General features: G+C 41.8%; 1 protein-coding gene across 3 annotated transcripts in view; it reads right to left on the bottom strand.

The window, feature by feature from the left end:
* Positions 1 to 11,451: 11,451 nt before the first annotated feature.
* EML4 (EMAP like 4) overlaps positions 11,452 to 25,884 on the bottom strand; it is a 266,824-nt gene continuing 252,391 nt past the window's right edge. For all 3 annotated transcript variants that reach the window (XM_026652568.2, XM_026652569.2, XM_026652567.2), the window contains exons 21-24: positions 20,858 to 20,945; positions 19,385 to 19,483; positions 13,645 to 13,775; positions 11,452 to 13,019 (exon numbers count right to left, since the gene is read on the bottom strand). In XM_026652568.2, the coding sequence (XP_026508353.1) occupies positions 12,555 to 13,019; positions 13,645 to 13,775; positions 19,385 to 19,483; positions 20,858 to 20,945 (783 nt within the window). In that variant the 3' untranslated portion in view covers positions 11,452 to 12,554. The remainder of the gene's footprint in view (positions 13,020 to 13,644; positions 13,776 to 19,384; positions 19,484 to 20,857; positions 20,946 to 25,884) is intronic.

Genomic DNA, 25,884 nt, shown 5'->3' with positions numbered 1-25,884 from the left:
ACAGTTTGAAGTTAATGAGAGAGAGAAGGATACTAACAGATTTCTCTGATCAGGTAGCATGGAAAACATTTCATGGTCTTTTATTGTCAGCAAGATTTTTCTCTTTTTTAATAAACCCAATTTGGTCTTTATTTACAACTTCCGGCAGAAGATTCTCGAGTCTGGAAGCTGAAACCTTTGCCAAGATTTTGATATGATTAGTTTAAAGGGGGTAGAAGGCTTATATGAGCTACAATATTCTCCCTTTTTTGAGAGATAGCAGATGACATCATTATTGACAAATAATCTGAAATCAGGAATGCTATTAAAAAGACATTTTACTAGAGAAGAAAGTTCTGAAACTATGTGTAGATATCTAATGAAAACCCATCAGAGGAGAGGGCCTTATTGGGGGAAAACATTCTGTTGCCTCCAATGTTTCTTCATGAGTAATGGCCCCACCTAGAAAAGTTTATATTTAGATACAGAGAAGGTCTTCGATTGGGTAGAATGGGGTGTTTCCTCTTGAAAAATATTGATCTGGTACAAAATAATTATGAATTGATCTTATAAACATATATATGTACACACAGTATTTTTAAATACACATACACGCAGTCTACACTGGGGCTGCCAGCAATTCAGATGGACACTGCCATGGATGTGTCTCACACCCCTTGTGTGCTAGAGGGAGGAGGAGAAGGTGAGTTTTGTGCAGAGCATCTCCTCCATGCAGAACACAGGGCAATGAACTAGCCCTCAGTTTAGGGGTTAAAGTGAGGAGGAATGTGGTGGTGGCAGGGAGGGGGAATAGTACAGCTTCTTTTTTCCTCTGCTAAAACAGGGGAACAACTCCCTCTATTCTCCTAGGTTTAGGAGAGAGCTCCTTGGCCCCCTCCTGGGCAAGTGTGGTGAGAATTTCCTCTCCTGTTTCAATCTATTTTAACCACGGCACTGGTCAACAAGTGATTTATTAAATCTTGGGATGTACTATCTATGGAAGAACTCACTACATACTGAGGACACTTATGCCCTGTGTCTTGAAACATAATATTTCTTTATTAATATTATGCAAATTACTTGGATTTATTCCATTAGTATGCTGGCTTGCTTTTGGATCTATAGTCCCATTATCTGATCAAGGAAGCGTAACTTAAATGTCTTTCCTTCTTCGTCATATGCCTGTACCTGCTTACAGGAAAAGAATGAAATGAGAGAGAGACGCACAAGGACTGCATGAGGAGCTGTTGAAATGTGAGTGAGAAATAGCATTACCAAAGCAGGAATGGACTGATCTCTCTTTTGGTAAGAGACTGCTGTGATTGATGTAAAAAACAGAAAGCCAGAAGAGATGATAAGATGACAAAACAGGACTTCTATTAAAGGAAACTAGAAAAATTCAGAAACAACAATCATGGGTAAATAGCATCACTTTCTTTTGGACGAGAAGGGTAATGGTGTGCTCACTGGCAGCTTCTGTAGACCCAGCTGAGTGACAAGGAGATGATTCTGAACACAGTTAATTTGCTAATTAAGGGTGCATGGCAAAATCATCAGAAATTGCTGAAATGTCCCACAGTAGGGGAGATAATATCTTTGAAAATATCAGTCTCAGACGGCTCAGACTGTGAAAAACGGTATATCCGGAGTGCTGTGGGGTATATACACCCTGCTTGGGGGGTATCGGGTTGTGGGGGAATTAGAGTAGAGCTTAGGCAGCCCAAGTGGCCCAATCTCCCAAGCCGCCACAACAGCTCAGGTTCCCACGGCAGTGCGGCTCCTGGGTCAGAGTCAACAGGACTACCCTTCGCTGCAGGGCAGTATGGCCTAGTGGCTGGAGTCAATGGGATCACCCGGTGCTGCAGGGCAGTGTGGCCTAGTGGCCAGAGGGCCATGGGCTGCCACCCAAGGGAGGGGCAGTGGCCAGCGTAGGGAACCCGGACCCTCCCTGCTCCATGCCCAGGGTCCTGTCTGCAACAGGGGTATCCGCCACCAACTCAGTGGGCACCATTCCGAAACACGGTGAGTCAAACCCCAGTTCCACAACTGGATCAATGTTTAGTTCCCCAGGCTACTTCGTACCCATCCTGGTCAGCTGGCAGTCTCTGGGTTTCTGCCGTCTCTACTCCCTCAGTGATGCCAGGAGACTGGGGGTCGGCTGGACCCTCAGCCCAGCTGGCTTCTGTGTGCTGGAGCTCTGGAAGTCCCTTCGCAGGAGCCTGCAACACGTCTGCTCCCTTCGGCAGCCAGCCCAGACTGAGCTGAGCTGCTCCCTTTTATATTCTGGTTCCAGCCAGAGGATGTCCAGCAGGGATGAGGGGGTGTGGTCTCTCGGCCCACAGAGTGTGATTAACCCCTGCTGAACCAGTGAGCATCCCCTGCACTCCTAGTTTCAGCCCTTATGCCAGCGTCTTGCTGTAAATGGCTACCCCACGCATGGAGGTGGGTTGGGGACAGGCAGCCCAGATGTGCCTACATTTAAGGTGCAATACAGGCACAGTACAGTATTCGCTTCTTTTTTGTCTCTGCTGCTGCCTGATTGGTTACTTCCAGTTTCAGATGGTGGCCGGTTGACTGGTCAGTCTGTAACTCTGGTGTTCATATCTTTGAGGTTCTACTGTAACATGAAAATGTAGGTGATTTTTGCACAGATTCAGTTAATTTCTACGAGATTCCTCAGGGCAGAAGGCTGCAGAAAACATGTTCTAGGGTTTTAAGAGACTATTGTCCACTCATTTAAACTCAGTAAATATCTCTGTACATTTTTAAAACGTTGCCGTGAACGATTTAGTCCAATGCTCTTTTTTAAAAAAAAAAAGCTGGTTTGACTCATGTGGCTAAATCATATTTCACCGCCTTCAAAATTTAAGAGTTATTTAAGGCTCCACTTTCAACTTGGGGGGGGAGGGGCAAATGTTAGGCACTAAAATACCCATGTAAAGTACCTAAATACAGACTGAGCCATATCATTGAGGTGTCTCAAAGTGGGCATCCAAGTTTGGAAAATAAGTCCTAGATCAGTGGGAGTGAGAGAAACACTATTTTGAGAAAGGCAGAATCATGCCTTCTCTTCTCCCTGGCTTGGGTCAGCAGTTTCCCTGTAGCTCCCCCTACTCCTTGGCTGGTGAAGTTTCCATTGACTTTGACCACTGCAGACTGATAGATACTGTCAAGGCTGGGAGTTTTCAAAGGGACCTAAAATAGTGTTAGGTGCCCATCTCCTATTGGAAGTCCAGGAGAGCTGGATGCTTAGCTACCCTTTAAAAACAACGAGGAGTCCAGTGGCACCTTAAAGACTAACAGATTTATTTGGACATAAGGTTTCATGGGTAAAAAACCCACTTCTTCAGATGCATGGAGTGAAAATTACAGATACAGGCATAAATACGCTGACACATGAAGAGAAGGGAGTTACCTTATAAGTGGAGAACCAATGTTGAAGGCCAATTCAGTCAGGGTGGATGTGGTCCACTCCTAATAATTGATGAGGAGGTGTCAATACCAAGAGAGGGAAAATTGCTCTTGTAGTGAGCCAGCCACTCCCAGTCCCTATTCAAGCCCAAGTTAATGGTGTGAAGTTTGCAAATGAATTGTAGCTCTGCAGTTTCTCTTTGAAGTCTGTTTTTGAAGTTTTTTTGTTGAAGAATGACTACTTTTAAATCTGTTATTGAGTGTCCAGGGAGATTGAAGTGTTCTCCTACTGGCGTTTGTATGTTACCATTCCTGATGTCTGATTTTCTGGAATTGACACCTCCTCCTCAATTATTGGGAGTGAACCACAACCACCCTGATTGAATTGGCCTTGTCAACACTGTAAGGTAACTCCCTTCTCTTCATGTGCCAGTATATTTATGCCTGTATCTGTAATTTTCACTCCATGCATCTGAAGAAGTGGGTTTTTTACCCATGAAAGCTTATGCCCAAATAAATCTGTTAGTCTTTAAAGTGCCACTGGACCCCTGGCTGTTTTTGTGGATACAGACTAACACAGCTACCACTCTGATACCTAACTACCCTTTGTGTCTTGGGAAAATCTCCCCTCATGCTGATGGATTTTAAGGGCCAGATTCTTATGTTGTGTCCCAACCACTTTGCGTTACTCATTTGGTGTAATGGGGCTGCATCCAACAGCGAATTGCCAGTAGAGAATTTCCTTGGTGCAAGGGAACACGCTGCTCCTGTGTCTATGCTTTTCTAAGGTTCTGGGCCTCTGTCCCAGGCGTAGGGACATGATGGGGTCAGCAAGTGGCATGGCAGAGATTCCGTTTGCTCTGCCAATCCTCTAGTGGCACAATTTAGAGCTGGCTGGAAGGAGCCCTAAGTGGCATTGGGGCTGGCCCTGGGAGTTGGATCGGTCAGCCTGGCACTCTTCCCACACACCTCCTGCCATAGGCGCTGAAACTAAGGGTACAGGAGGTGCTGCAGCACTCCCTGACTTGAAGTGGTTTCCATCATATACAGGGTTTACAGTGTGGTTCAATGGCTCTCAGCCAGCCCCACTATACAGATTGTTCCAGCACCCCTGCCTCCTGCACTAAGTGGACTTCTGACATGAGAGAATCTGTCCCAACAACATTTCTTAGAGTTCATCTGCTCCCAGGCCTGCTATTGAAGCTCACGCTGGTGTTCTAACCGGCCTAACACAGATGGATCTGAGCTGTGAAGTTCAGACCTGGATCTGGACTGCCCTAAAATTCAGGAGCATTGATTTTGACCTCTAAATATCTTTACCCTTCTATTTATCAATGTACTTTTATGGCCTGTGTCACCACAGTATACCTGAGCCCCTCAAAATCACAAAAGGATTTTATCCTCACTACAGCCCTCCAGGGTGCCTCTGAGGACATTTGTGGTCTCTATTTTACAGATGGGGAACTGGAACATGGGGTAGATTAAATGACTTGCCCAAGATCACACAGGAAATCAGTGGTAGAACTAGTGAGTAATCACAGGTTTCACAAGTTGAGTGCCCTATCTACCCTACCACATCTCCTGCCTTTTGAAATTAATGGTCATTAAAGCACTTCATATTAAGGCTCCTTCTAATCTTTTACATATTTCTCAATATGACGTTCTATTCTAAAACCAGCAGATTTTAAGGAAGGTCCACGCAGAAGTCTTGTGGCCTATGTATAAAAACAGATAAAAAATCTGCCTAAGTCATGGTTGCAGATTTAGCATTAGGGCTGTCAGGTGGCAGATGTTACAAATTTCTATACCTGCTATAACTATGTTGTACAAATCTCATCTGGTTAGTTGACAACCAGAGACAGATCATGTGCATGCTGCTTTGCTCCTGCTCCAGAAATGTCCAGACAGGATTCCTTGGGGTATCCTTTTAGAAGAAGAATTGACCCTTTTGATGTATTAGCAATAACGTCATAATATAAGGAACCGCTCGTAAAATGTTATAAAAGGTTATTTCCCCACCCATTCCCCAAATGAGAACTAATTTTTTATATTACTAAAGTACACTTGGTACTTGTAGAACTGGATATGGATAATCTAAATTTGCAAACACCATTTTTATACAAATTATATAGAAAACATCAGGCAATACCATAAATCATAAAAAATTACTTTCAAGCACAAGAAGTCTGATCTGAGACCTGAAAAGCAAAGAGTCCAGGTTCCAATTCTATGATGAACTCATGCTTCTCCCAGGTATTGAAGCACATATAGCATGCAGTACATTTTTCTATCATCATCGTATCTGAGCATTGAACATGCCAATTAATATGTGTGATAGGCTTTGTTGAAGATTCTGCTCTTCACTCTGGTGGTATGAAGTCCTCTGTATATTATGCTTTAAAGTCTGTGACCAAACACAGGGTGAAACAGGTTTTCTCCCAGACAGGAGGTAAGGCAGCTATCTACCTGTCTCCAATGTAAATTGAGCATTATGGAATTGAAACAATGGGAGCCCCATTTACATACAAATCAGCAGGGGGTGGGAAGTCAACCAGAAGGGAAGAACAGCAGGAAGCCCTCCTGCCTCTTGTAACAGGGTCAATGAACTTTGGGAAGTCAGCATGGCACCTGCACCCCAGCAGGAGAGAGCAGCTTTGTATGGGCTTACTTTTCAAAGACTAAATTTCAAAAATTTACTGGACTATAAAAAGAAAGTAGAGAGAACGCCATAGGTATCTATCGCTTGGGGGATTCAAGGACCCAGAGCTCTTGAAATCACAGAATGTTGCATCCTTCAGTCAAAGGGGCTGAAGTCTCTGGAAACGGAGTTGAGGTGAGAAACCTGCTTAGGCAAAGATTGCAACTTGCTGAATTTCAGTTTTGGTCGTAGAAGTGTATTTTTACTTTTGTTTGCTTTAACACTTTCTATCTTTATTCCTTTTACTTGGTATCACTTAATCCTATTGGAGATAAGGGGGAGGGATAGCTCAGTGGTTTGAGCATTGGCCTGCTAAACTCAGGGTTGTGAGTTCAATCCTTGAGGGGGCCACTTAGGGATCTGGGGCAAAAAGCAGTACTTGGTCCTGCTAGTGAAGGCAGGGGGCTGGACTTGATGATCTTTCAGGGTCCCTTCCAGTTCTATGAGATAGGTATATCTCCATATATTAATTGTTAAATAAACTTGTTTTACTATAAACCAATTCAGTGCTGTGATTGAAATAAGAGTGTTTGTCAAGCCCCATTTCAGTAAATGAACTGCAGTGTATTGTCTCTTCAAAAGAGCAACAAACTTAGTAAGATTCTGTGAGTGCTACAGTCAAGAGTGCTGGACACTGCAGAGCAGACATTTTTTGGGAAAGTTGGGACTGGTGGGTGGTAGGGTCACTCTGCCAAAGTAATTAGGCAGTGGAAGCCAGGATGTGACCTGCTTGTAGTCTGGCTGTTGGTGTCAGGGCTGTGAGCCACAGCAGCATAACGTTTAAGGCACCTGGAGTTGCAGGGGAGATGACACAGCCTCTTACTGGTTTGGGATGAACCCCAAAACAACAAACATACCTTACCTGAGCGGGTAACAGCCATACCTGGCAGCACATTAAAATTACATCTCTTGTATCTCTCTTCACGATGGAAGCTCTGTAGACAGTCCCAATCTGGTACTGAAGCCTGACCTGCTAGTAGCCACCCCACAACCTACCATGGAGTACATGACAAAAGCAATATGGGAACATTTGAGTAGGACAGAGTAGTTACACCAAGAGTAGACTGTTGATATTTGTTTCACATGTATCTTAGCAGTTACGTTTAAATAGCTTTTTCTTTGTATTATACAAACACATTAGACTGTACTCTGCATGCACAATTCCTACTGCACACAAACGCCTTCCAAAATTATCATGAAAATGTTCTGACCCAGCACAAACTCTGCTCACTTACCATTATTATACTCTATACTCAGAAATACTCATCCTGGACGAGTGGGCAAGCAAAATTATGCAAGTCACAGATTGAAACATCAGACAGGTAGGTTTATGAAAGGTGTATTTTAAATTGGGATTTGACTCAGGAAAGGGGAATAATTCTAAGAAAGTGCAGTGGAGAAGGAAGGCAAAGTGTACTGCCTTACTGACTTATACAACGCATATGCCAGAAAACAGCACTTGGCCATTTTTCAGGAAGTTAGTGAACAATTTATTTTAGCTCCAATGAAAGTGTAACTTAGCTACAAACAAGCTGGTTGAGTTTTCAGTATTAAGACACATACTTGCATTATACAGAAAGTTTACCAAAAAACATCCATAGACCATACATAGATAATTATTACACAGGTAAAATATACCCAAATAGCAACTTCCATGTGTAGATTCCAATGTTAATTAGCCCTGTAATGGTTACATAAAGATCTCTTCATGAACCACTGGGGTGAAGTGTGTCAACGACGTATAGCAAGTTTGAATAGCAGTTTAGGAGAGTAAGTGAAGATTATTTGCCATGAAGTCAATGGCAAGACACCGAGTGACTTCCATGGAGACAGGATTTCCCTACTCTATTTACTTGCAAATTTTGGTAGGCAGATTGTAATAACCCTGTGTGACCTAGGCAAGTTACCTAGTCTCTTTGTGTTATTTCCCATCTGTCAAACGAGGAGGATCATATTTTCCTATCTCACAGAAGTGTTGTGAGGATGAATATGAGAGTTTTTGAGATGCTCAGATATTATGGTAATGGGGACCACCCACACACACACTTATGATAGATTTGTATATATCAAGTTGGAATTTAGGACACCAGGATTGGCAACTCCATTATTCGGAGAGGTGCCATTGGATATTTTATGACGTACAGAGTCCAAGCCTTATATCTCGGGTTGGAAGACACTCTCTAGCACAAGTGATGCCCTCAGCACGATGGGCATTGGTTCAGTACTGACTTGAAGAAAAGTGCCACCTATTGAATCACCAATGCTGCTTACGTTGTAACACTTACTAGTTTATGTTTCTTCACAAAAGAATATATTTGGAAATGGAAGGGAAGCTTTCTAACCTAGTATGACAGTCGCCATTTTGGCAGACACGAGGGATTGAACTGGGGATGTCCAGAAGTGAAAGCATAGGCTAAAGAGGCAGACATTGGCTGACAGATGTAACACATTCACATCCTCCATGGCCTGGGCACAAGGGGGACAGGTAACACACACTGACTAGTGAGTTACATGCTTCCCCTGAGGAAGCTCATACCGAGCATTTGTGGCCCACAGCAGTTCAAATCCCAGACAAACCTTCACTTATGACACCACCATCTTGGCTGACACTTGAACCAGGGATCTCCAACAGTCAAAAGCTCTTTAGCTGTGGGCCGTAACACACTCACATCAGCTGTAGATTGGGCACAGAGCAAGACACAAAATACAATGAATAGTGGGTTACATCAGCCTAACATGAAGATTGAATTTTGGCCTAATTTTCTAAATTAAATTAAAACTAGAATGTGTGCATTATATTGTGGGAACCAGTGAAAATACAATGCTGCATCTTAATATATATTATATACAAAGACTGTTAGAATAACATTATTTAGGTTGTAAAGTCAAGTACTCAAAAGTTAAGAAATGTCAGATTCACAGTGGCCCGTACCACCTTAAATTTCCTTCCCTTCTGTGTCTATCCTGAGCACTGAATAAGGCAAGGGTTCTGTAGAAAAAGATATATGTGATCACTTATTTAAAGGATGTACCATAATACATAAATACAAAGGGGGCAAATTAAGGTTGCACAGGCATCCATAAACCTGGCATCTCCTAACTTTCAAGGACTTGACTTGAACCTAAATAATGTTTTTAATGTAGATTTTTAAAATACAATTCCCTACATTAAAAAAAAATTAATTAAGTGCAACTAACCCTTTGTGCCCCTCCATTGTGAACCATCAGCAGAGTTTGAACCATGAGCCTTCAGCCCCAGAACAGACACCTAACACTTGAGCTACAGGACAAAGCATGTTAGCTGGCATTATCAGAAAGCCACTATCACGAATGGGCAGCTGGTGCCAAGTGCTATGTCCGCAGTGAGGATGGTTGGCGGGAGATTGGCCTGCAGTTGATATCTCCGTCAAACTTGAATGGAATTTCATGGGACAAAGAAAAGGCCCTTCTCTTCTCTCTCCTGAATTTCAAAGGTCTGCAGCAAGCAACAGAGATGTTACAGATTCTTTAAAAAAAACAAAAAACAAAAAATACAAGAATCTTTAATGGCGGCAAGTGTTAAGGCAATCTAAATATATAGGGGTCGCTACCAGCTCCCCAATATTGACCCACGATGATGACATTAGTGAAGTGAAAGCATGATTGCTTACTTACTACATTATATCCAAAATACAACACTAAACCTTCATGCACCTTTCAGTAGGACACATTCTAAATTTCCTGGTAGTGTTTCAATAAACAACATCAGGGCATAAAGTCTGTGTAGAGTCCAGTAAAGCACAACAATATTCTCCCCAGTATTGTAATCTCCTTAATCAACTGCTATACTGGGGTCTTGCCAACCTATTAGTCCATCAATGGAATGGAGACACTGTATGCGTCTAAACCCCAACCACTTAGGGGTTCATTTCCCAAAGCAATGAGCAGAATGTAAGTCCGCTCACATTAATGTCATTTGGAGTAGTAGGAGTATTTCCTGTTTTTCCTGGTGAATAGGTACCCTTTAGTAGCCAGGAAGAGGGTTACCAGCAAAAGCATTAGTCAGAGACAAGAAGGTATTAAAGAAAGAAATAAAAAATAATCTGATAAACACATTAAGGGATCTGATGAAAACTGACATTTAATATGTATATAAAGGAATCAGCACTTATATTGAAAGACAAAGACAATGTATTATTTTGATTATTTTATTGTTTTTTTAATCTTCAAAATTTTCTGCCATGAGACAGGAATGCATGATAGATAGAAATGGCTCAAACATCTTCACATGAAACACTCTGAATCATATTTCATTCACAATTATTTGTCTAAAACATCTACAGTGACATAATCCCACCCATTTCCATCCATTATCACAGATTTAATTATCGGTTAAACAGTAGTTGCCAGCAATTGAAAGCTGTAAGGCTTTTTGCATATTAGTTGAGTCTTTTGAACGACAACACAAGAATATCACAACTATAACTCTCACTTTACATGGCAACCCCTAAGTGATGGATGTTTCAAAATGACATGTGTTGCTTATGTGGAGTTCATAAAAATGATAGAGAGAGCTCAGTGCCTCACTAGCTTTGATAAACCTTTATCCTTTATTAGAATTATTTTCTCACCTTACAGCATATTCCTCATTTGAAACCATATAATTTGATGAGCTGATCTTTATCTTCTGTCACTATTATTTGGCAAAACTGTAAGTCAGACACACTAGAGCTCTCCAATAAAATACTATGTACAGAGCACAGTTTAAACAGTTGGGTTGCTTGGAATCCACATCTCCCTTCATTTGAAGAGAACTATTTTGAGGTTTTCTGGAACTGTTGTAAACAAGAGGATATTTTATATAGATATATAAATGTTCTAAATATCCTTTGGGAGTCCATTTGAGTTTTCTGATCTTACCAAATGATGACTAAATACCTGATCTGTAGCATTACTCCTGAGAAGATACTAGAAAGGGAATGACAGTTTTGATGCACTTTGGAATGGCACAATCACGTAAACGCTCGCACACTTAAGACTTATGAACTCATCCAAAGTTTCTAAACAAGACTTTCTAACTAAAACCTAAAATATCAGCACGATGCAGCAAGTTAAAAAAATTCTATGTAATCAAAATATAAACAAGTACATAGGAAATGCATATTTGTCAGTAATCTATTTTTTCTTTTTAATGTAGGAAACTTATGTACTTAAGAAACAATTGTAGCTGTCTGACAAGTTTTGTAAAAAAAAAAAAAAATGTTTACTTTCCAAATGCATAACAAATGCCATGATATCCTGTAACTGGCCAGGTATAGCCACATAAGAGCTGCATGGCTTACAGCAACTCGGCGAGAGAAAAATCACCAAAAAAAAAAAAAAAAGAGAGGAAATCTCAAAATACGCAACATTATCTAAATTATTGTGATATTATCATGACTGCTAAAGGAGCCAGTAAAAAAACATTTGCAGTTTATTGATTCTTAAAGTCACCCCAAAATAGGGGGGGAAAAGGTAACATCTTACTATACTAATGCCAAGCACCAATTTAACAATTTAACTATATTTATATTCCTCCTAGTAGTAAGGGAACGATTTCTGCTTGAAGCCTACGTTTAACCCTAGAACCATCAGACTTTTGTTTTCTTGTCATGCATTCTCTTCTGTTCACATCAAGGTCAATATAAAGATTCTTGAGTTTCAAAATATCAAGGCGAGCAATTCTTTGAAAACACAATTGCCTCTTACATTTTAATCAACTTTTAGGTTGCCAATAATTCATAAACAAACCGATGTTTGGTTAAAGTTCTAGGATTAAATAGGACTATACACAAGGATCAATAAAAACTGTTCCTTGATATGATTTGCCTTAGAATGAGCAGCACCTAGGGCAGACAGACTGCAAGCATGTCCACACTCCATTAGGAATTAGTAGTGTTAGAAAATTGCATATGTGTTAGATCAAGAAGGCAGTTTCATGAACATGGCATTATTCTCTTGTTTTTCCTCTTTTTTTTCATTAAAAAAGAAAGAACAGCTCCACAAAATTAATTTTTCAGTTTTTTTTATGCACCTGGAAAAACAGCATAGTATTATTCAGCTGGTATTTAATCAGTGCTTCTGTTTGGTGTTAGTACTTCCAGAAAACACTTTCACATGATTAAAGTGGTTTATTTCAGCTTTTCCTTAGAACTAACCTTTTTTCCAGTATTTACATCATGCCACTTCCTGACAGCAATTTCAGAATTAAAAATGAACCTACGGTCATGTCCCACTACTAACTTTGACCAGTTCTTGACATAAACTGTCAAGCTGGGCCCTTGGGATAGTTCACATATTGAAACAAAATCAGACTAAAAATCTCACTGAAACCCAACAGCTGGAGTGGGCATAAATCTCAGCTATTCCCCCTCCCCTATTTAAACCCTCTCCCTTTTATGAAAGCACACACACCAATGGAAAATAAAGACCATCTGAGTTTGAAGTGTTAAGACACTGGTGAATTATCTTGCTGGTCTTCAGTAACAGTGGATTCACTTTGCTCCTCACTTGTTTCATTAGATGGTTCTTCGTAGCTTGGCTCACCTGGATCCAGACTGCTCCCTTCACTTTGCTCCTCACTTTGCTCTTCATTGGCCTCCACAGTCTGCTCCAAATTGCTCTCCAAACATGTGAGAGAGCTGTCGGTTAGGCTTTCATTTTGTGCCATTTCATCAAATGATTGTGAAAGAGGTGCAGGGGACTCTACCACACTTTCATTGGCAGGGATGGGTGCTTTGGTTGTACCAATTTCTACTACAATGTCATTTTGTGGCAAAGTTATCTTCTCCACAAGTCTCCACTGAATAATACTCATGTCTTTCCCTCCAGTTGAAATCAAGTGACCATCGTTATGTGTAAAGCTGACATTTGTCACATGACTGCTGTGAGCACTGTATTTGTGACTGGGGGCCTATTGAAACAAATGGGGGGGGGAAGGAGAGAGAGAGAGGGAGGAATTAACTGTCACAATCTTTTCCTGTTATTTGTTAATATCAAAACACAACTGAAATATCTGTTGGAGTATTCCAAAGAATAATTTATATACACCAATCTACATTCAATTCCCACCCCCCTAAAGATATACTTTTCTCTTGAGTATTATTACTGAATTGTAAACATTCCAAATTGTAGGAAACTTTTCCACGTTTGGGCTGGCTATAATGTCCTCATGAAATCTGTACTTGGAAAGGGCCAGATACAGACTTTAAAAAAAATAGATAACTTTAAAACATCCAGCAACACATTTAGTTTGCCACCAAGTGGCAAACAAAATTATTTTATAAATAAGTTATTCTCTTCCTACACACTATTATTTTGACAGAGTTCCTGTCTCATTCAGTGCACGGGATGGATCTGCTGTGGGGACCCACCTTACAAATAGCGGAACCATCTGGCATGGAAAATTTCACCCCAAATGATTAAAGTTTGCCAAAGTTGCAAATGAAAACAGGGTCTTATAAGGGGAAGTGTCAGGCGACTGTAACATTTGCTACGACCCTGCCTATAATACACCCCACAGAGTAGTCTAAACTTACCTTTGGCTTGGAGCAGGGATACTGAAAGAGATGGACCTTACAGAAATCATCAGCAACTGCTATCACCTTTCGATTATGGGATCTGACAAGAGCATTTATATCCGTCCCATCTGATCCTTCAGGCCATACTCCTAGGATATGGTCACACAGAGATATTTAGTAACAGTAATTTAAAAACAAAATTTAAAAAAATCCTGAAGCAATAATATAATCCATGAAACCTAAAATAAGGCTAAAAATAATGCCACACAATGCATTTATCAAATTAAATTAGGAAACTGAATAGGATATTGAACTCAAGTTTATATTTTGTCACGCCAAGAAAATTTATCTGACTTGCTAAATTTGCTATTCAAGACCCCAATCCTGCAAATATAGATGCACAAGTGCTTAACTTCAAATTCAACTTGTTGCCAAAACAGATAATTCTTAAATGAACACTGTTTGGTACATGTATTCATGTTCTAAAAGTGATGTGAGTTTTTGAAGAGTTTATGTAAGAAACTTAAATGCAGCACACTATATTAATTGAAATTTTTGTTTTTAAATAATTTTTTGGAGCAAAATAATTATTGTGTAGTGGAACCCTCTTTCTAATGGCAGTATGATTAGAATCAGACCACCGATCATCATAGTTTGCACAGAAAGTCAGCCTGGACATGTGCCATATATGAAAATAGTGCTTAAATAAAACAAATACATAGTGAATTGCACTTAAGTGCAAAGCACAGAACTGATATGTCTAGACAGAAGAAAAGTAACATCATGTGAAGGAACAGAGGAGGAGCACTGAATTAAAAAAAAAGCAAGCTCTTGAGCTTCAACATGCAGCAAAAATTGTCTTGCATATCTAAGAGCAAAGCTGGAAAAAGGGTAAACTAAGAATTAAAATATGATACTTTATTCCATGGTGCCAACTTTTACAATTCAACCATCACTTGCTGGGTGACCAGGAGCTGAATAAATATGAAGAGCCTTTTTTGTTTTGTTCCCCACGCCACTCCTGGAAGTGGCCACCGTGGCCCTGGGGTGGGAGGGAAGGGGGACAAGGGGAGGGGGCGTGGGCAGGGGTCTCCACACACTGTTCCTTCCTGCAAGCACCGCCCTCGCAGCTTCTATTGGCCAGGAACGGGGAACTGCGGCCAATGAGAGCTGCGGGGGCGGTGCTTGCAGGCAGGAACAGTGAGCGGAGTCATGTGCCCCCCCCCGGGGCGCACAGGTGTGCTGACCGCTTCCGGGAGCGGCGTGGGGCCGGGGCAGGCAGGGAACCTGCCTTAGCCCCACTGTGCCGCTGGCCAGGAGCCACCCGAGGTAAGTGCCACCTGGGAGCAGCCCGCACCCCTCCCACACCCCAACCCCCAGCCCTGAAGCCCCCCTCCTGGAGCCAGCACCCTATACCCCCTCCTGCACCCTGAACCCCCTTCCTGCACCCTGAACCTCTGCCCCAGCCCTGAGCTCCCTCCTGGAGCCAGCACCCCATACCCCCTCCTTCACTCTAACACTCTGCCTCAGCCTGGAGCCCCCTCCTGTTCCTAAACTCCCTCCCAGAGCTTGCACCCCTCACTCACTCCTGCATCCCAACCCTCTGCTTCAGGGCTCAGCCTGGAGTCTGATCCCACACTCGGAACCCCTCGGCCCCAGCCCAGAGCCCGCACCCCCTCCCAAACCCCAACTCCCTGCCGAAAGTGAGTGAGGGTGGGGGACAGCGAGTGACGGGGGTGTATGGAGTGAGTGGGGTGGGGCCTTGGGGAAGGGGCAGGGTAGATCCTGGGTTGCACTTAAATTCAAAAAGTGATCTTGTGCGTAAAAAGGTTGGAGACCACTGGTTTAGGCATTAAAAATACTTCTGCCATTTCTTTGTATCATCAGGACAGAAACATTAGGGAACTCAGAGTAAACTGTAGGTTTAGTGCCAGCCTGAAAGTTTTACAGCATTATATTTTCAACACTGCAAAATTTTTTAAAGTAAACAACTTGTTCACATCTGAAATTGTTATAAAAAGCAACACCTCTATTCACTAGTTTATATGAAAGTTGTTTGTGACACTTTTCACTGGGTCAGGAAATTTTATCTAGAAGATAGAAGCCATGGGAAAACTAAAAGGTATGCCTAATTCTTCACACTTTTTAAGGAAAGAGGAGGAAGCCTGGCTAGTATTGGAGGATATTTGACGCAAGCGAATGTTACTGCAGGTAAGTTACCAAAGTGAACAACATGAATTGCTAAGGAAATTGTTGGGCAATATTTTGAATGTCTCAACAGTAATGATGTCTGTTTCATAAATAAATATCTCAAGAATTTTCAACCAGCTAGAACTAAATCGTTTGATCTTAAAATATCTTCTTAATCTATTAATATAGTATAACCAGCAGGTGGGGCTAATAAATGAACTTTAGAGTATATTCAAAACTCTGCTGCAGACATTTCTTTGACGTTTATATTTAGGAGCCTAAATAAAGAATTTTCTTAAGCAACAACTCTACAATTTTATCTGCTTCCTGAAATTACAGATGCCATTCTGGACAGATGTTGACCAGAGAGCTATACTATGCCCCGTTTCTTAATTTATAATGAGAGAGAGGGCTCTATAGTATATGCCAATTTGATATTAGCAGTCTTAACAAAAAGATAATATGTTTTAACAAACTAGTAGGATTTTTCCTTTCAAGGATTCAGGAAAGTATGACAACAGTAACCCATCAACATGGCTGACAGGGTTAAAAAAAAAAAAGGATCGAATGTTTAAAAACTTTTAAAAATAGCAATGTTTATATTATTACTATTATTTTGTATGACGGTATAAGTAGACCCTATAGGATACTGTCCTTTTGTGCTAGGCACTGTAGCAGACATGAGACAGTCCATGTCTAAAAAAGCTTACAATCTGAACAGAAAAAAGTCAAAGGAAGGTATGGGAAACACGCCCTGAGAGGTGAAGTGACTTGCCCAGCGTCACAGCAGGTCAGTGGCTGAATGAGGAATCGAACTCAAGTCTCAAGTCTCGGGGGGGAGGGATAGCTCAGTGGTTTGAGCATTGGCCTGCTAAACCCAGGGTTGTGAGTTCAATCCTTGAGGGGGCCACTTAGGGATCTGGGGCAAAATCAGTACTTGGTCCTGCTAGTGAAGGCAGGGGGCTGGACTCGATGACCTTTCAAGGTCCCTTCCAGTTCTAGGAGAGAGGATATCTCATGCTGGATGACAATGCTTTAATTTGAGACTAAGTCATTGGTCCTGGATGTTTGTAAGGACCAGGAATGCCCGACAGTAGAAAATTAAAACATGATGGGCCTGGAACCTTTTAAGTTTGCAACTACACCTTGAAGATGACAAATGATTTTTGGCAGAATAACTGATGTCACGCTATTTGCTGTGCTCACTTTATTTTTAAACACACAAATGAGTCACTGGTGGATTTTTCATTCAGAAGTATCACTCAGATTTCACTTTCCATTGTGAACCCAAGACCCCTTAGAACTCTGAAGAATCTGAGAGCTGTTAAGTTTAATAAAACTTTAGTACATAATAGTAAAAGTGCATAATAATCTGGATGGAATGGAGATAAATCAGAAACTCTGACCAGAATTACTAGCAACTGAAATGCAGTTTAAAATACACAAGAGAAAGAAAGGGCCTGAATGGCATAGGGTACTGGTAATGAAATACAGAGCTGTTCATCTGCATGTCATCTGAGCTGAATTTGGCCCAGGTCATCACTAGCTCCTATCTGATGGCTGCTAAGTAGAATGAGCAGGTGGTCTAAATCCAAATCAAAGTGAATAGGTGTTCAAATCATACAGATACTGGTACAACCACAACTGACTTTCTTGTATGCAATGTCAGCAATATAGCTAATGACTGATTGAGCATGGAAACAGATTTCCTCTTGCATCTCCCGACATTGTCCCTTTATATCCTGGTTGAAGGGCACTTCCGAGAAAGAGTAGGGAATCTGATACAGCTGCTGCCCACATTGTATCTGCTATGTTGCTAAATGTAGTGCTGCTGTACTTTTAGTGCTTGCAAGATGGCATCTTTCATTAACTCAAAATGTAAAGTAGAAAAAAATGTAAAAGGAGTGCCTCAAATCCTATCATAACATAACAGAGGGTACAGGCCTGGCTCAGTCCTTTTGCCTCCTTTAAAGTATTGTATTGCTCACTGACCAGGACATTAAACTCTCGTGAAAATGCTGAAAGCTTGGCTCCTTGCACTTCCTCATTGCTACCTGATGAAGCTCCTGTGAGCCACTAACAATACCCATTCCTTCATGGTACAGTTTTCACTCTTTCAGTATTTGCTCCATAACAGCAAAGAAAGTTAGGAAATCAAAGCTGCAGACAAATATCATTAATCAATCCAGTCTTACACACTCAGAGCTTCAGGAGAAAGCAGCCATCTGCTCTGAATGCCATCAACAGAGATTGGATAAACATGTGCACGTAGAACATTAAATTAAATTTTCAGGCTAACAGGTGCCAGAATCCTAATCAAAATACCAGCAAGCAGCAGTGTAGGTCTCTGTTCACCTACACCAGAGGCATATTCCAGCATATCTCAACTATCCACCTCTAAAGAGAAAGGACTGTAGGTTTTCGATTATAAAGACCAAACTGTCAGGTGCCCGGCTTATTTGACATACAAGAGTGTCACTGTAGCCACCAACTTAAATGTAGCCCTTCTAGAGCACTTACGTATTAAGGAGATCCTCTCAGAGGGGGTATGTGGTTATCATCAAAGGCTACATGAAGAGTAAGCATTCAGAAAAACATTTCTCTATTTTCTTCCTTCCAGCAAATAAATTGGCATTGAAAAGTGAACTCCCACTAGCCAAGAAGAAAGCTTTGCACGCTCTTATCTCTCATCCCCAAGAATTTACTGACTTGCTTCTACCTACTTTTTATGTTTCATATGAGTGTGAACACCAGAGGCAGATCTCTTGTACTAGTGGTGAATGTGAAACATTTAGCACCCTGCTCACATGATTTGGTTCACAACATTGGCAGGTTGAACAATATCTCTCAACACTTCACAGAAGGGCTCTTACTTAGGACTGACAGAATGCCATTTTGCAGAAAATAACTTGAACTATTCAGCCACAGCCCTGAGTTTTGGTATAAAAATCATACATAACACTGTCCGTTCTTTAAATTTTTGTAGATTTGTTTTAAAAAATCTGCTTCATTTTTTAAAGCACTCCTCCTTTGCAGACATAGGGCACATTGCTGATCTTTGATTGTAGTCCTCAAATGGTGTAGCCACCCTCCTGAGTCATGGACTACACAGTACGAAGTATACACCTCAGATCTTTATTGTATTTCTCTCCTCCCCATTCCCATCCCCAGTACCATCTCTCAAAACACAACAGTTTATGTCTCAAGGGCCAAACTCCAGAGTCTAAAATGAGTAGAACAAAAAAATCCCAAACCTGCAATATTAAATGGAAGATGAATATGTATTATCTATGGAGAATATCTACCTTCAGAGAGCTACATCCTGCTTAAGACTGATCACATGACCAGCATTGAGGTCAGTCTCCTGGGATGGTGTGTCAGACATAAGGGAATTGTTGGGGGTATCTGATAATACTACCATGAGGTAACTGAAGCAATTCTGTACTGACATTCCAATAACCGTACCATGATCATTAATCGAGTATTTCCAATGATAAAATCTATCATAATAAAGGTTAAACAAAACAAAGGGTAAAAGCAAGTTAAAAGCAAGTTAAATGGTGCTTACCAAACACTTGAAACCCTAGCACACAAGTGTACGTCGTCCAATCTATATCCTTACAATCCGAACGATTCCTGATAAGTTTACAGCCACTTGGAATGTCCCCTTTAAAAGAAGTGAATTAACAGTAATGGCATATGAATTAGATCCACCTATTTTGTTCCTTGAAGACACTAAGAATGTTGGAGAAACTAATTAAGTGCAATTTTTTAAACCATTTTTGAATCATTCTGGCAAGCCAATGACAATGCCAGTACTAGATTCCTCCATCATGGGAGAGATCCTTCACCAAATTCCAAGTACTTCTGAGCTTTATTTTGGACCCAAGAGCCTGACTCTCCTCTCATTTACACCTGTGTATCTCCAACTACTTCAATTTCACCTTCCATTACTTCTAATTTACAGTGGCCTAAGATCAGAATTGGGAAGTAACCCCCACCCCCCATTTCTTGGCTCCCTCATTAAGTGCTTTATAAAATGTTTCAATGAACATCTCAGCCCCCATGCTGCCAGACCCCATACTTGTTAGAATTAGTAGTCACTCACTCACTCACTCACTCAGGAAGTTCACTTTTAAAAAATCATGATTCTGGTTAGTGAGGAACCATTTGCCATGGGAGTCTCAATTCCCTTTCACCTTGTAACCAGAAAGGGAATGATTATGTCTTTCTGTTCAGCAGTTTGGCATTGATGGGTTGCAGCCCTTCACCTCACTCCATAGACAATTAAGGTCACAGAAACTTTGGGCAGATTCAGATACAGAACTATCAGCTGACAGTTGACAGCTGAGTTGCAATGGGTGGAATAGACCTGAGAAGGTGCTAGTCATTTTTCATTTGCGAATAGAGGTTCTTCATGCCTGTAAAGAAAGGAGCCACAGCCCATCAATTCCAAACTGATGACTTCCTCCAAACAGAATAGGGGGGGGAAATCTATTTTTTAAAATAGATTAAAATGTCTGTGCTCTGACCAGCTCACCTTGCTTTAGGTGTGGTTCTGCATAGTTGCTATTAGACACATCTAATAGTTAAATAAACACATACATTTAAAAAAGGCACAAGGTATGCAAATACTAAATATACAGCTATATAAATACTGGTATTGGTTCAAGCTTTTCTCTTTCAAATCTTACACACTTCAATAGATCACACTGTTGATACTAAATAGACAACTTATACATACTATTTTCAAAGTGCAAAACCTTTTGGAGCAACATCACAACCTAGTGCCATTTGTTCTGTAAATTCTAAGTTGTTATCCTGATTTATGACCTTGTAGAGAAGTAAACTATATTTGGAATTGCCATTAGGTAATACACAGCTCTGAATAATATCAGGATATCAGGTTACAAAAGTTCAAATTAGTTCCTTTGTCAGAAAGCATTTTGCACAGACCGCCCTGACCACATACATTCTTCCATGTATTATGATTGCTAAGGCAAATTTCTGTCCCGTACATATAATTTAATTTCATACTTACAGTATAGTATTTCATAGTCTCCTGAGTTTGACATTATATACTTGTTGTCCGGGGACCAGTCAAGGTGTGTAATATAGCTGGAATGTCCCTAAAGAATAACACAATAATGCCAACATGAAACTTTTAACTTCCATCATCATTAAAACATAAACTTGTCTGGTGATGGCTGAAAAACTAACAAGGCATAGGATAATTAAAATCAGAAGTAGTAATGAGTTGTTCTTTTTCCAGGATCTACTGCAAACATTTGCATTCCTGTAAAGATTCCTATTACACAGAGAGACATATGCCAATGACTAAACAAACATGAATCTGGCAAAGTGCCTTTCCCGTAACCTATTAGAGTTTCAGAGGAAGGTGGATTCTTCCATGGTAATAATATTGCCCCTTCACGGTACCAATTAATCCAAGCAGACAAGTTGTTCAAGTATGGAGGGGGGAGGGATAGCTCAGTGGTTTGAGCATTGTCTTGCTAAACCCAGGGTTGTGAGTTTAATCCTTGAGGGGGCCAAATCTGTCTGGGGATTGGTCCTGCTTTGAGCAGGGGGTTGGACTAGATGACCTCCTGAGGTCCCTTCCAACCCTGATATTCTATGAATGACAGAGCAGAGCTCTACTTTGAACCAGTCAATTGTCTTTTGATAGGGCAACGAGACTAAATGTATGAGTTTGCATTACTAAAGGTAGGGGGAAATGGCAGATTTTCAGAAGTGCTCAGCACTCACGGTTGCGACTGGGTTTTTAGACAAGCTCAGCTCCTGTTTAGGCACCTGAGTAAGCGGCTGGATTTTCAGAAATGTACAGCACCCATTGATTTCAACTGCAGCTGCCAGGAGATGAGCTCTTGTGAAAATTCAGCATAGTGGGAGCTACGGGTGCTGGGCTCTCGTGGAAACGTGGCCCACAAACCTTAGCAATACAGAACACTGACACTCTGATGAACAACAATGAATTCCAATAGCTGTCTCCTACTTTTCTCCTTTAAGGATGATTAAATGATTACAAATAAATGAGCTTGAAGTCTTATAAACATTGCTTTTATAAATTAGGCAGATTCAACACCACAAAGAAGCCAGCGTAGACTCATGGGAAGCTCACTTATTTTTACACCGTCCATGCTGCAGCAAGTTAACTTTTCATACAGTTTTGCCAATAATCTTACATTCTGCTACCAGTTCTTATTTTTACGGAACAGCAGCGTAAACTATTTAAAAGGGCTCAAACTTCCCCTTAATAAGCTCATTCTAGGCAGCCCCAGGCTAGCACAGAGGGAAGGAAAGGGAATACTACATTTGTTCAGGTGGTAGAAAATCAATCCAGAAGTCGCAATGAAAAAGCTTTTTATTTGGAAACAGTTCACAACTCTGAACAGTCTCTTGGTAAGTTATAAATCCACACTGAAACTCAGAAACATGACAGATATGTAATACAGACCAATTCTTAAATGACTGCAGAAAAAAACAAGGTGGGTGAGGTAATATCTTGAAAGGCTGCAGATTACAGAGCTCAGGATTTGTACGCTCTGTTTTTACTAAGAAACCTGCACCTGATCCCTGCTTTATGTTTCTATGTATCCTACTCAATTAACACCTTTTTAAAATGCACACCTGCACAGCTTTAATTTCAGATTACTGCACTGCAGATTTTAAATCCCTCCATATCATCTATATTATTACACTGATCAAGTCATAATAAGAAATCCAACTGCAGAATGAAACCATAACTTTATAACTGATTTCTGAAAAACAAGGTTTTTCTTGTGCATGGCTACATTACACTGAAACCTCCACTTAAATACAACCTTTAACATGCAATTCTGTTTCTCAAGGGACCAATTTAAAGTGTCTGTAAGGATTCAAGTACACTTCTGTTTGACCTTTAGTAAAAGTCTACTTCTGCGAGGCCACTGACATTGCTGGTTCCCTGGGCTGCCAGTTAATACTGGTTTTGCTGTATTTAGTTTTGAACAAGTATGATTTTTATTAGATTGTAAATCTACAGCAAGTTCATATGGAAAACTACAGAAAGATAAATATATACTATAGCCTTTAGAAAACACTTTGAACTAGCAAATATAATTTAACCAAGAGTTTTCAATTTGAGCTGGGCAAAACTCTTGCAGGACAAATTCATGTTACAATATACACAGGGAGATGAGCTATCAGATTAATTTGCTGTGAATATTGTTCTTTTTCTAGTAACGATTGCTCTTGCCACCAATCAGCTACAAATACACTGCACAAAAGGGCCTAATCCTACAACACTTAGTCACACAAGTAACCTTGCCTCCCACTGACTGTAACGGGACTATTTGCACAAATAAAGACTACTCACGTGAGGAAAGGTTGTGGAATCAGGCCATAGCACTATTTGAACAATGGCTGTATGGCTAATTTTAAAGGTTTTAACCACGCCAATGGACACAGCCCTGGGAAGCTGCATCATTCCATGATGAATTCTGGGACCACATTTGCTGCTACATCCTACCAGTGTCTGCATTATATTCCCCTAGTTTGATTGTCCATTGGCAGGGGTGGGGGTGGAGGACACTGCCCCACCTTTTTCTCCACATCGTTGTGGCAATATGCACCCCTGGCAGAAGTATGGAGGGGACAGCTCCTGCAATCCCCTGAACACAAGAACTGTGAGTGTCATGTGATGGGTAATGGAGTAGGAGCCTCCTTGTGTGCTTCCTCTTCCTATTAATTTCTGTGTTCTAGCCAGTTACAATCTGGCCCTAAGAAATCTGCATCTACATATCATACCGGCAGAATTAATTAAGCAAGTTAATATCAAAATATTCATTAGAATTAGTTAACAAGGTTAGTTAAACCAGATTACAAATGAAATCTTGTATTCAAATAAGCCTTTCTTTACATAGCATTAAAACAAAGTAACTCTAGCCAAATTATATGCTCTAGCCAAATCTTGTGTAAAACATGAACTGTGACATCAGTCAGCATTGCTGTACGTCAAACTCAAATGACCATGGGGGCCACATGAGGACTAGTACATTGGCCCGAGGGCCGCATCACTGACACCTCACCCCTGCCGCCCTCGGCCCCGCCCCCACTCCACCCCTTCCATGAGGCCCCGCCCCTGCCCCGCCTCTTCCCACCCCTTCCCTGCCCCCATTCCAACCCCTTCCCCAAAATCCCCACCCCAACTCTGCCCCCTCCCTGCCCCTAGGGGGTGCAGGAGGGGTGTGGGGTGTGGCGGGGGCTCAGGGCAGGGAGTTGGGGTGTGGGGTGCAGGAGGGGTGAGGGGTACAGCAGGGGGTCAGGGTGCGGCAGGGGGCTCAGGGCAGTGGGTTGGGATGCAGGAGGGGTGCGGGGTGAGGCAGGGGGTTCAGGGCAGGGAGTTCGGCTGCAGGAGGGGCTTGGGGGGCAGGATCTGGCCCGGCGTGTACCGGGGGCAGGGCAGGCTCCCTGCCTGCCTGCCCTGCCCCCGCGCTGCTCCGGGAAGAGGCTGGAATGTGGGGAAGGGGGGGCGGAGGGGCTGTGTGTTGCTGTTGCTTCATGCACCGCCCCCAGCAGCTCTCATTGGCTGCGGTTCCCCGTTCCCGGCCAATTGGAGCTGCTGGGGGCGCTGCCTGAAGTAACAGCAACACACAGACCCTCCCTTCCCCACGTGCCCCCCCTTCCCCACGTGCCAGCCTCTTCCCGGAGCAGCGCGGGGCAGGGCAGGCAGGCAGGGAGCCTGCCCTGCCCCCGGTGCATGTCCGGCCGGAGCCGCTCTAGGTAAACACTGGGGGAAGGGCGGGGGGGCTGTGAGGGGCTCGCGGGCCACAGAAAATAACCCCGGGGGCCGCGTGTTTGAGACCCCTGCTGTACGTACTTTGTAATGGAGCACTTTGTTTCAGTCTTCTGACAAAATCCAAATCTACTATCTTACTTTTTCAGATGTTAAAGTTGATTTAAATCATATATGTGTCAGCATTTAGTTTACAGCCCTGGACTCTCCTAAGTACTTAGGATACTTTGGCAAACGGCCACAATGCAAGGTTGATGGATCAATAGCTAGCATTATGAGCATAACCTTATATATCCGTCATTAATCCCCGCTATTTGCCCTACAGCATGTGCATATTCAACTAGTGCCAAAACACAAAGTCACTCTTCCCTACGAACACAAGGTCATCAGTGTAACTGATAAACCCACACTCATGATAACCTTTGTGTTAAAGACCCTTAGGCCTGATCCTGTTCTTATTTAAGTCAACGTCAAAATTCATGCGAGCAGGTTCTCAGTATTCATGAATGAACCTTACACTTGTGGAGAGAGAATGGGGAACTTGACTCTTGTTCCCCCTACCACCTTTTCTTCCCTCTCCTTTCCTTAATGAACCTCCTCCATATCCACCAGAAGATGGCCTCCCCACCTCCATTCATCCTCTAGTCTAGTGCCTGGCATGAGGATAGTCACCCTCTGCCCCATCTCCCTCTGCAGATGTGTGTTCCTATGTGACTCAGGACCTGGTGAATGGTCCCTCCCAGTGAGCCCTCTTTTTAGCAGCCACACAATGCATCCATCGAAGTTCTTATATAAATATCTCTGATGGTTGCTGAGTTTCTTGCAAAATTATACAGCATGTACATAAAGATATATTTATCATTCTCCTCTCCGACCTGCCAGTGTCCCCTAGAGGACTTGCTGCATTTAGGAAAATGACTAGTCCTGATGATATTATGTACTTCAGGATTAGTCATGGCCTTTGAGGTTATTAATTTATTGTTGATTGACAGACCTATACCGTAGTTGAGAGAAGGATGCATTATATTTTATGAGACCTACAATACACTGAAAAAAAATTAAACACAAAATGAGACAGGATTTTTTCCTCTCTTTTTTCAAATTCTTAAAAGTTGCAAACTAACTCCAACATGGAAAAAAAAAATTGGACAGCCGTTTACTAAATCCTGCCAGACCTTTGGCAGCTGTTAAAATTCCTTGGGGTGGTGGGAGGGTGAACAAAGCTATTGGCAAGGGGGAATCTGTGCTGGAAAATCCCTTCAAGCAAGCAACCG

The sequence above is a fragment of the Terrapene carolina genome, unplaced genomic scaffold, assembly GCF_002925995.2.
Source record: "Terrapene carolina triunguis isolate 2854851 unplaced genomic scaffold, T_m_triunguis-2.0 Scaffold120, whole genome shotgun sequence".
NCBI classification, from domain to species: domain Eukaryota; kingdom Metazoa; phylum Chordata; order Testudines; family Emydidae; genus Terrapene; species Terrapene triunguis.
This window is presented reverse-complemented; position numbering and strand designations above follow the sequence as displayed.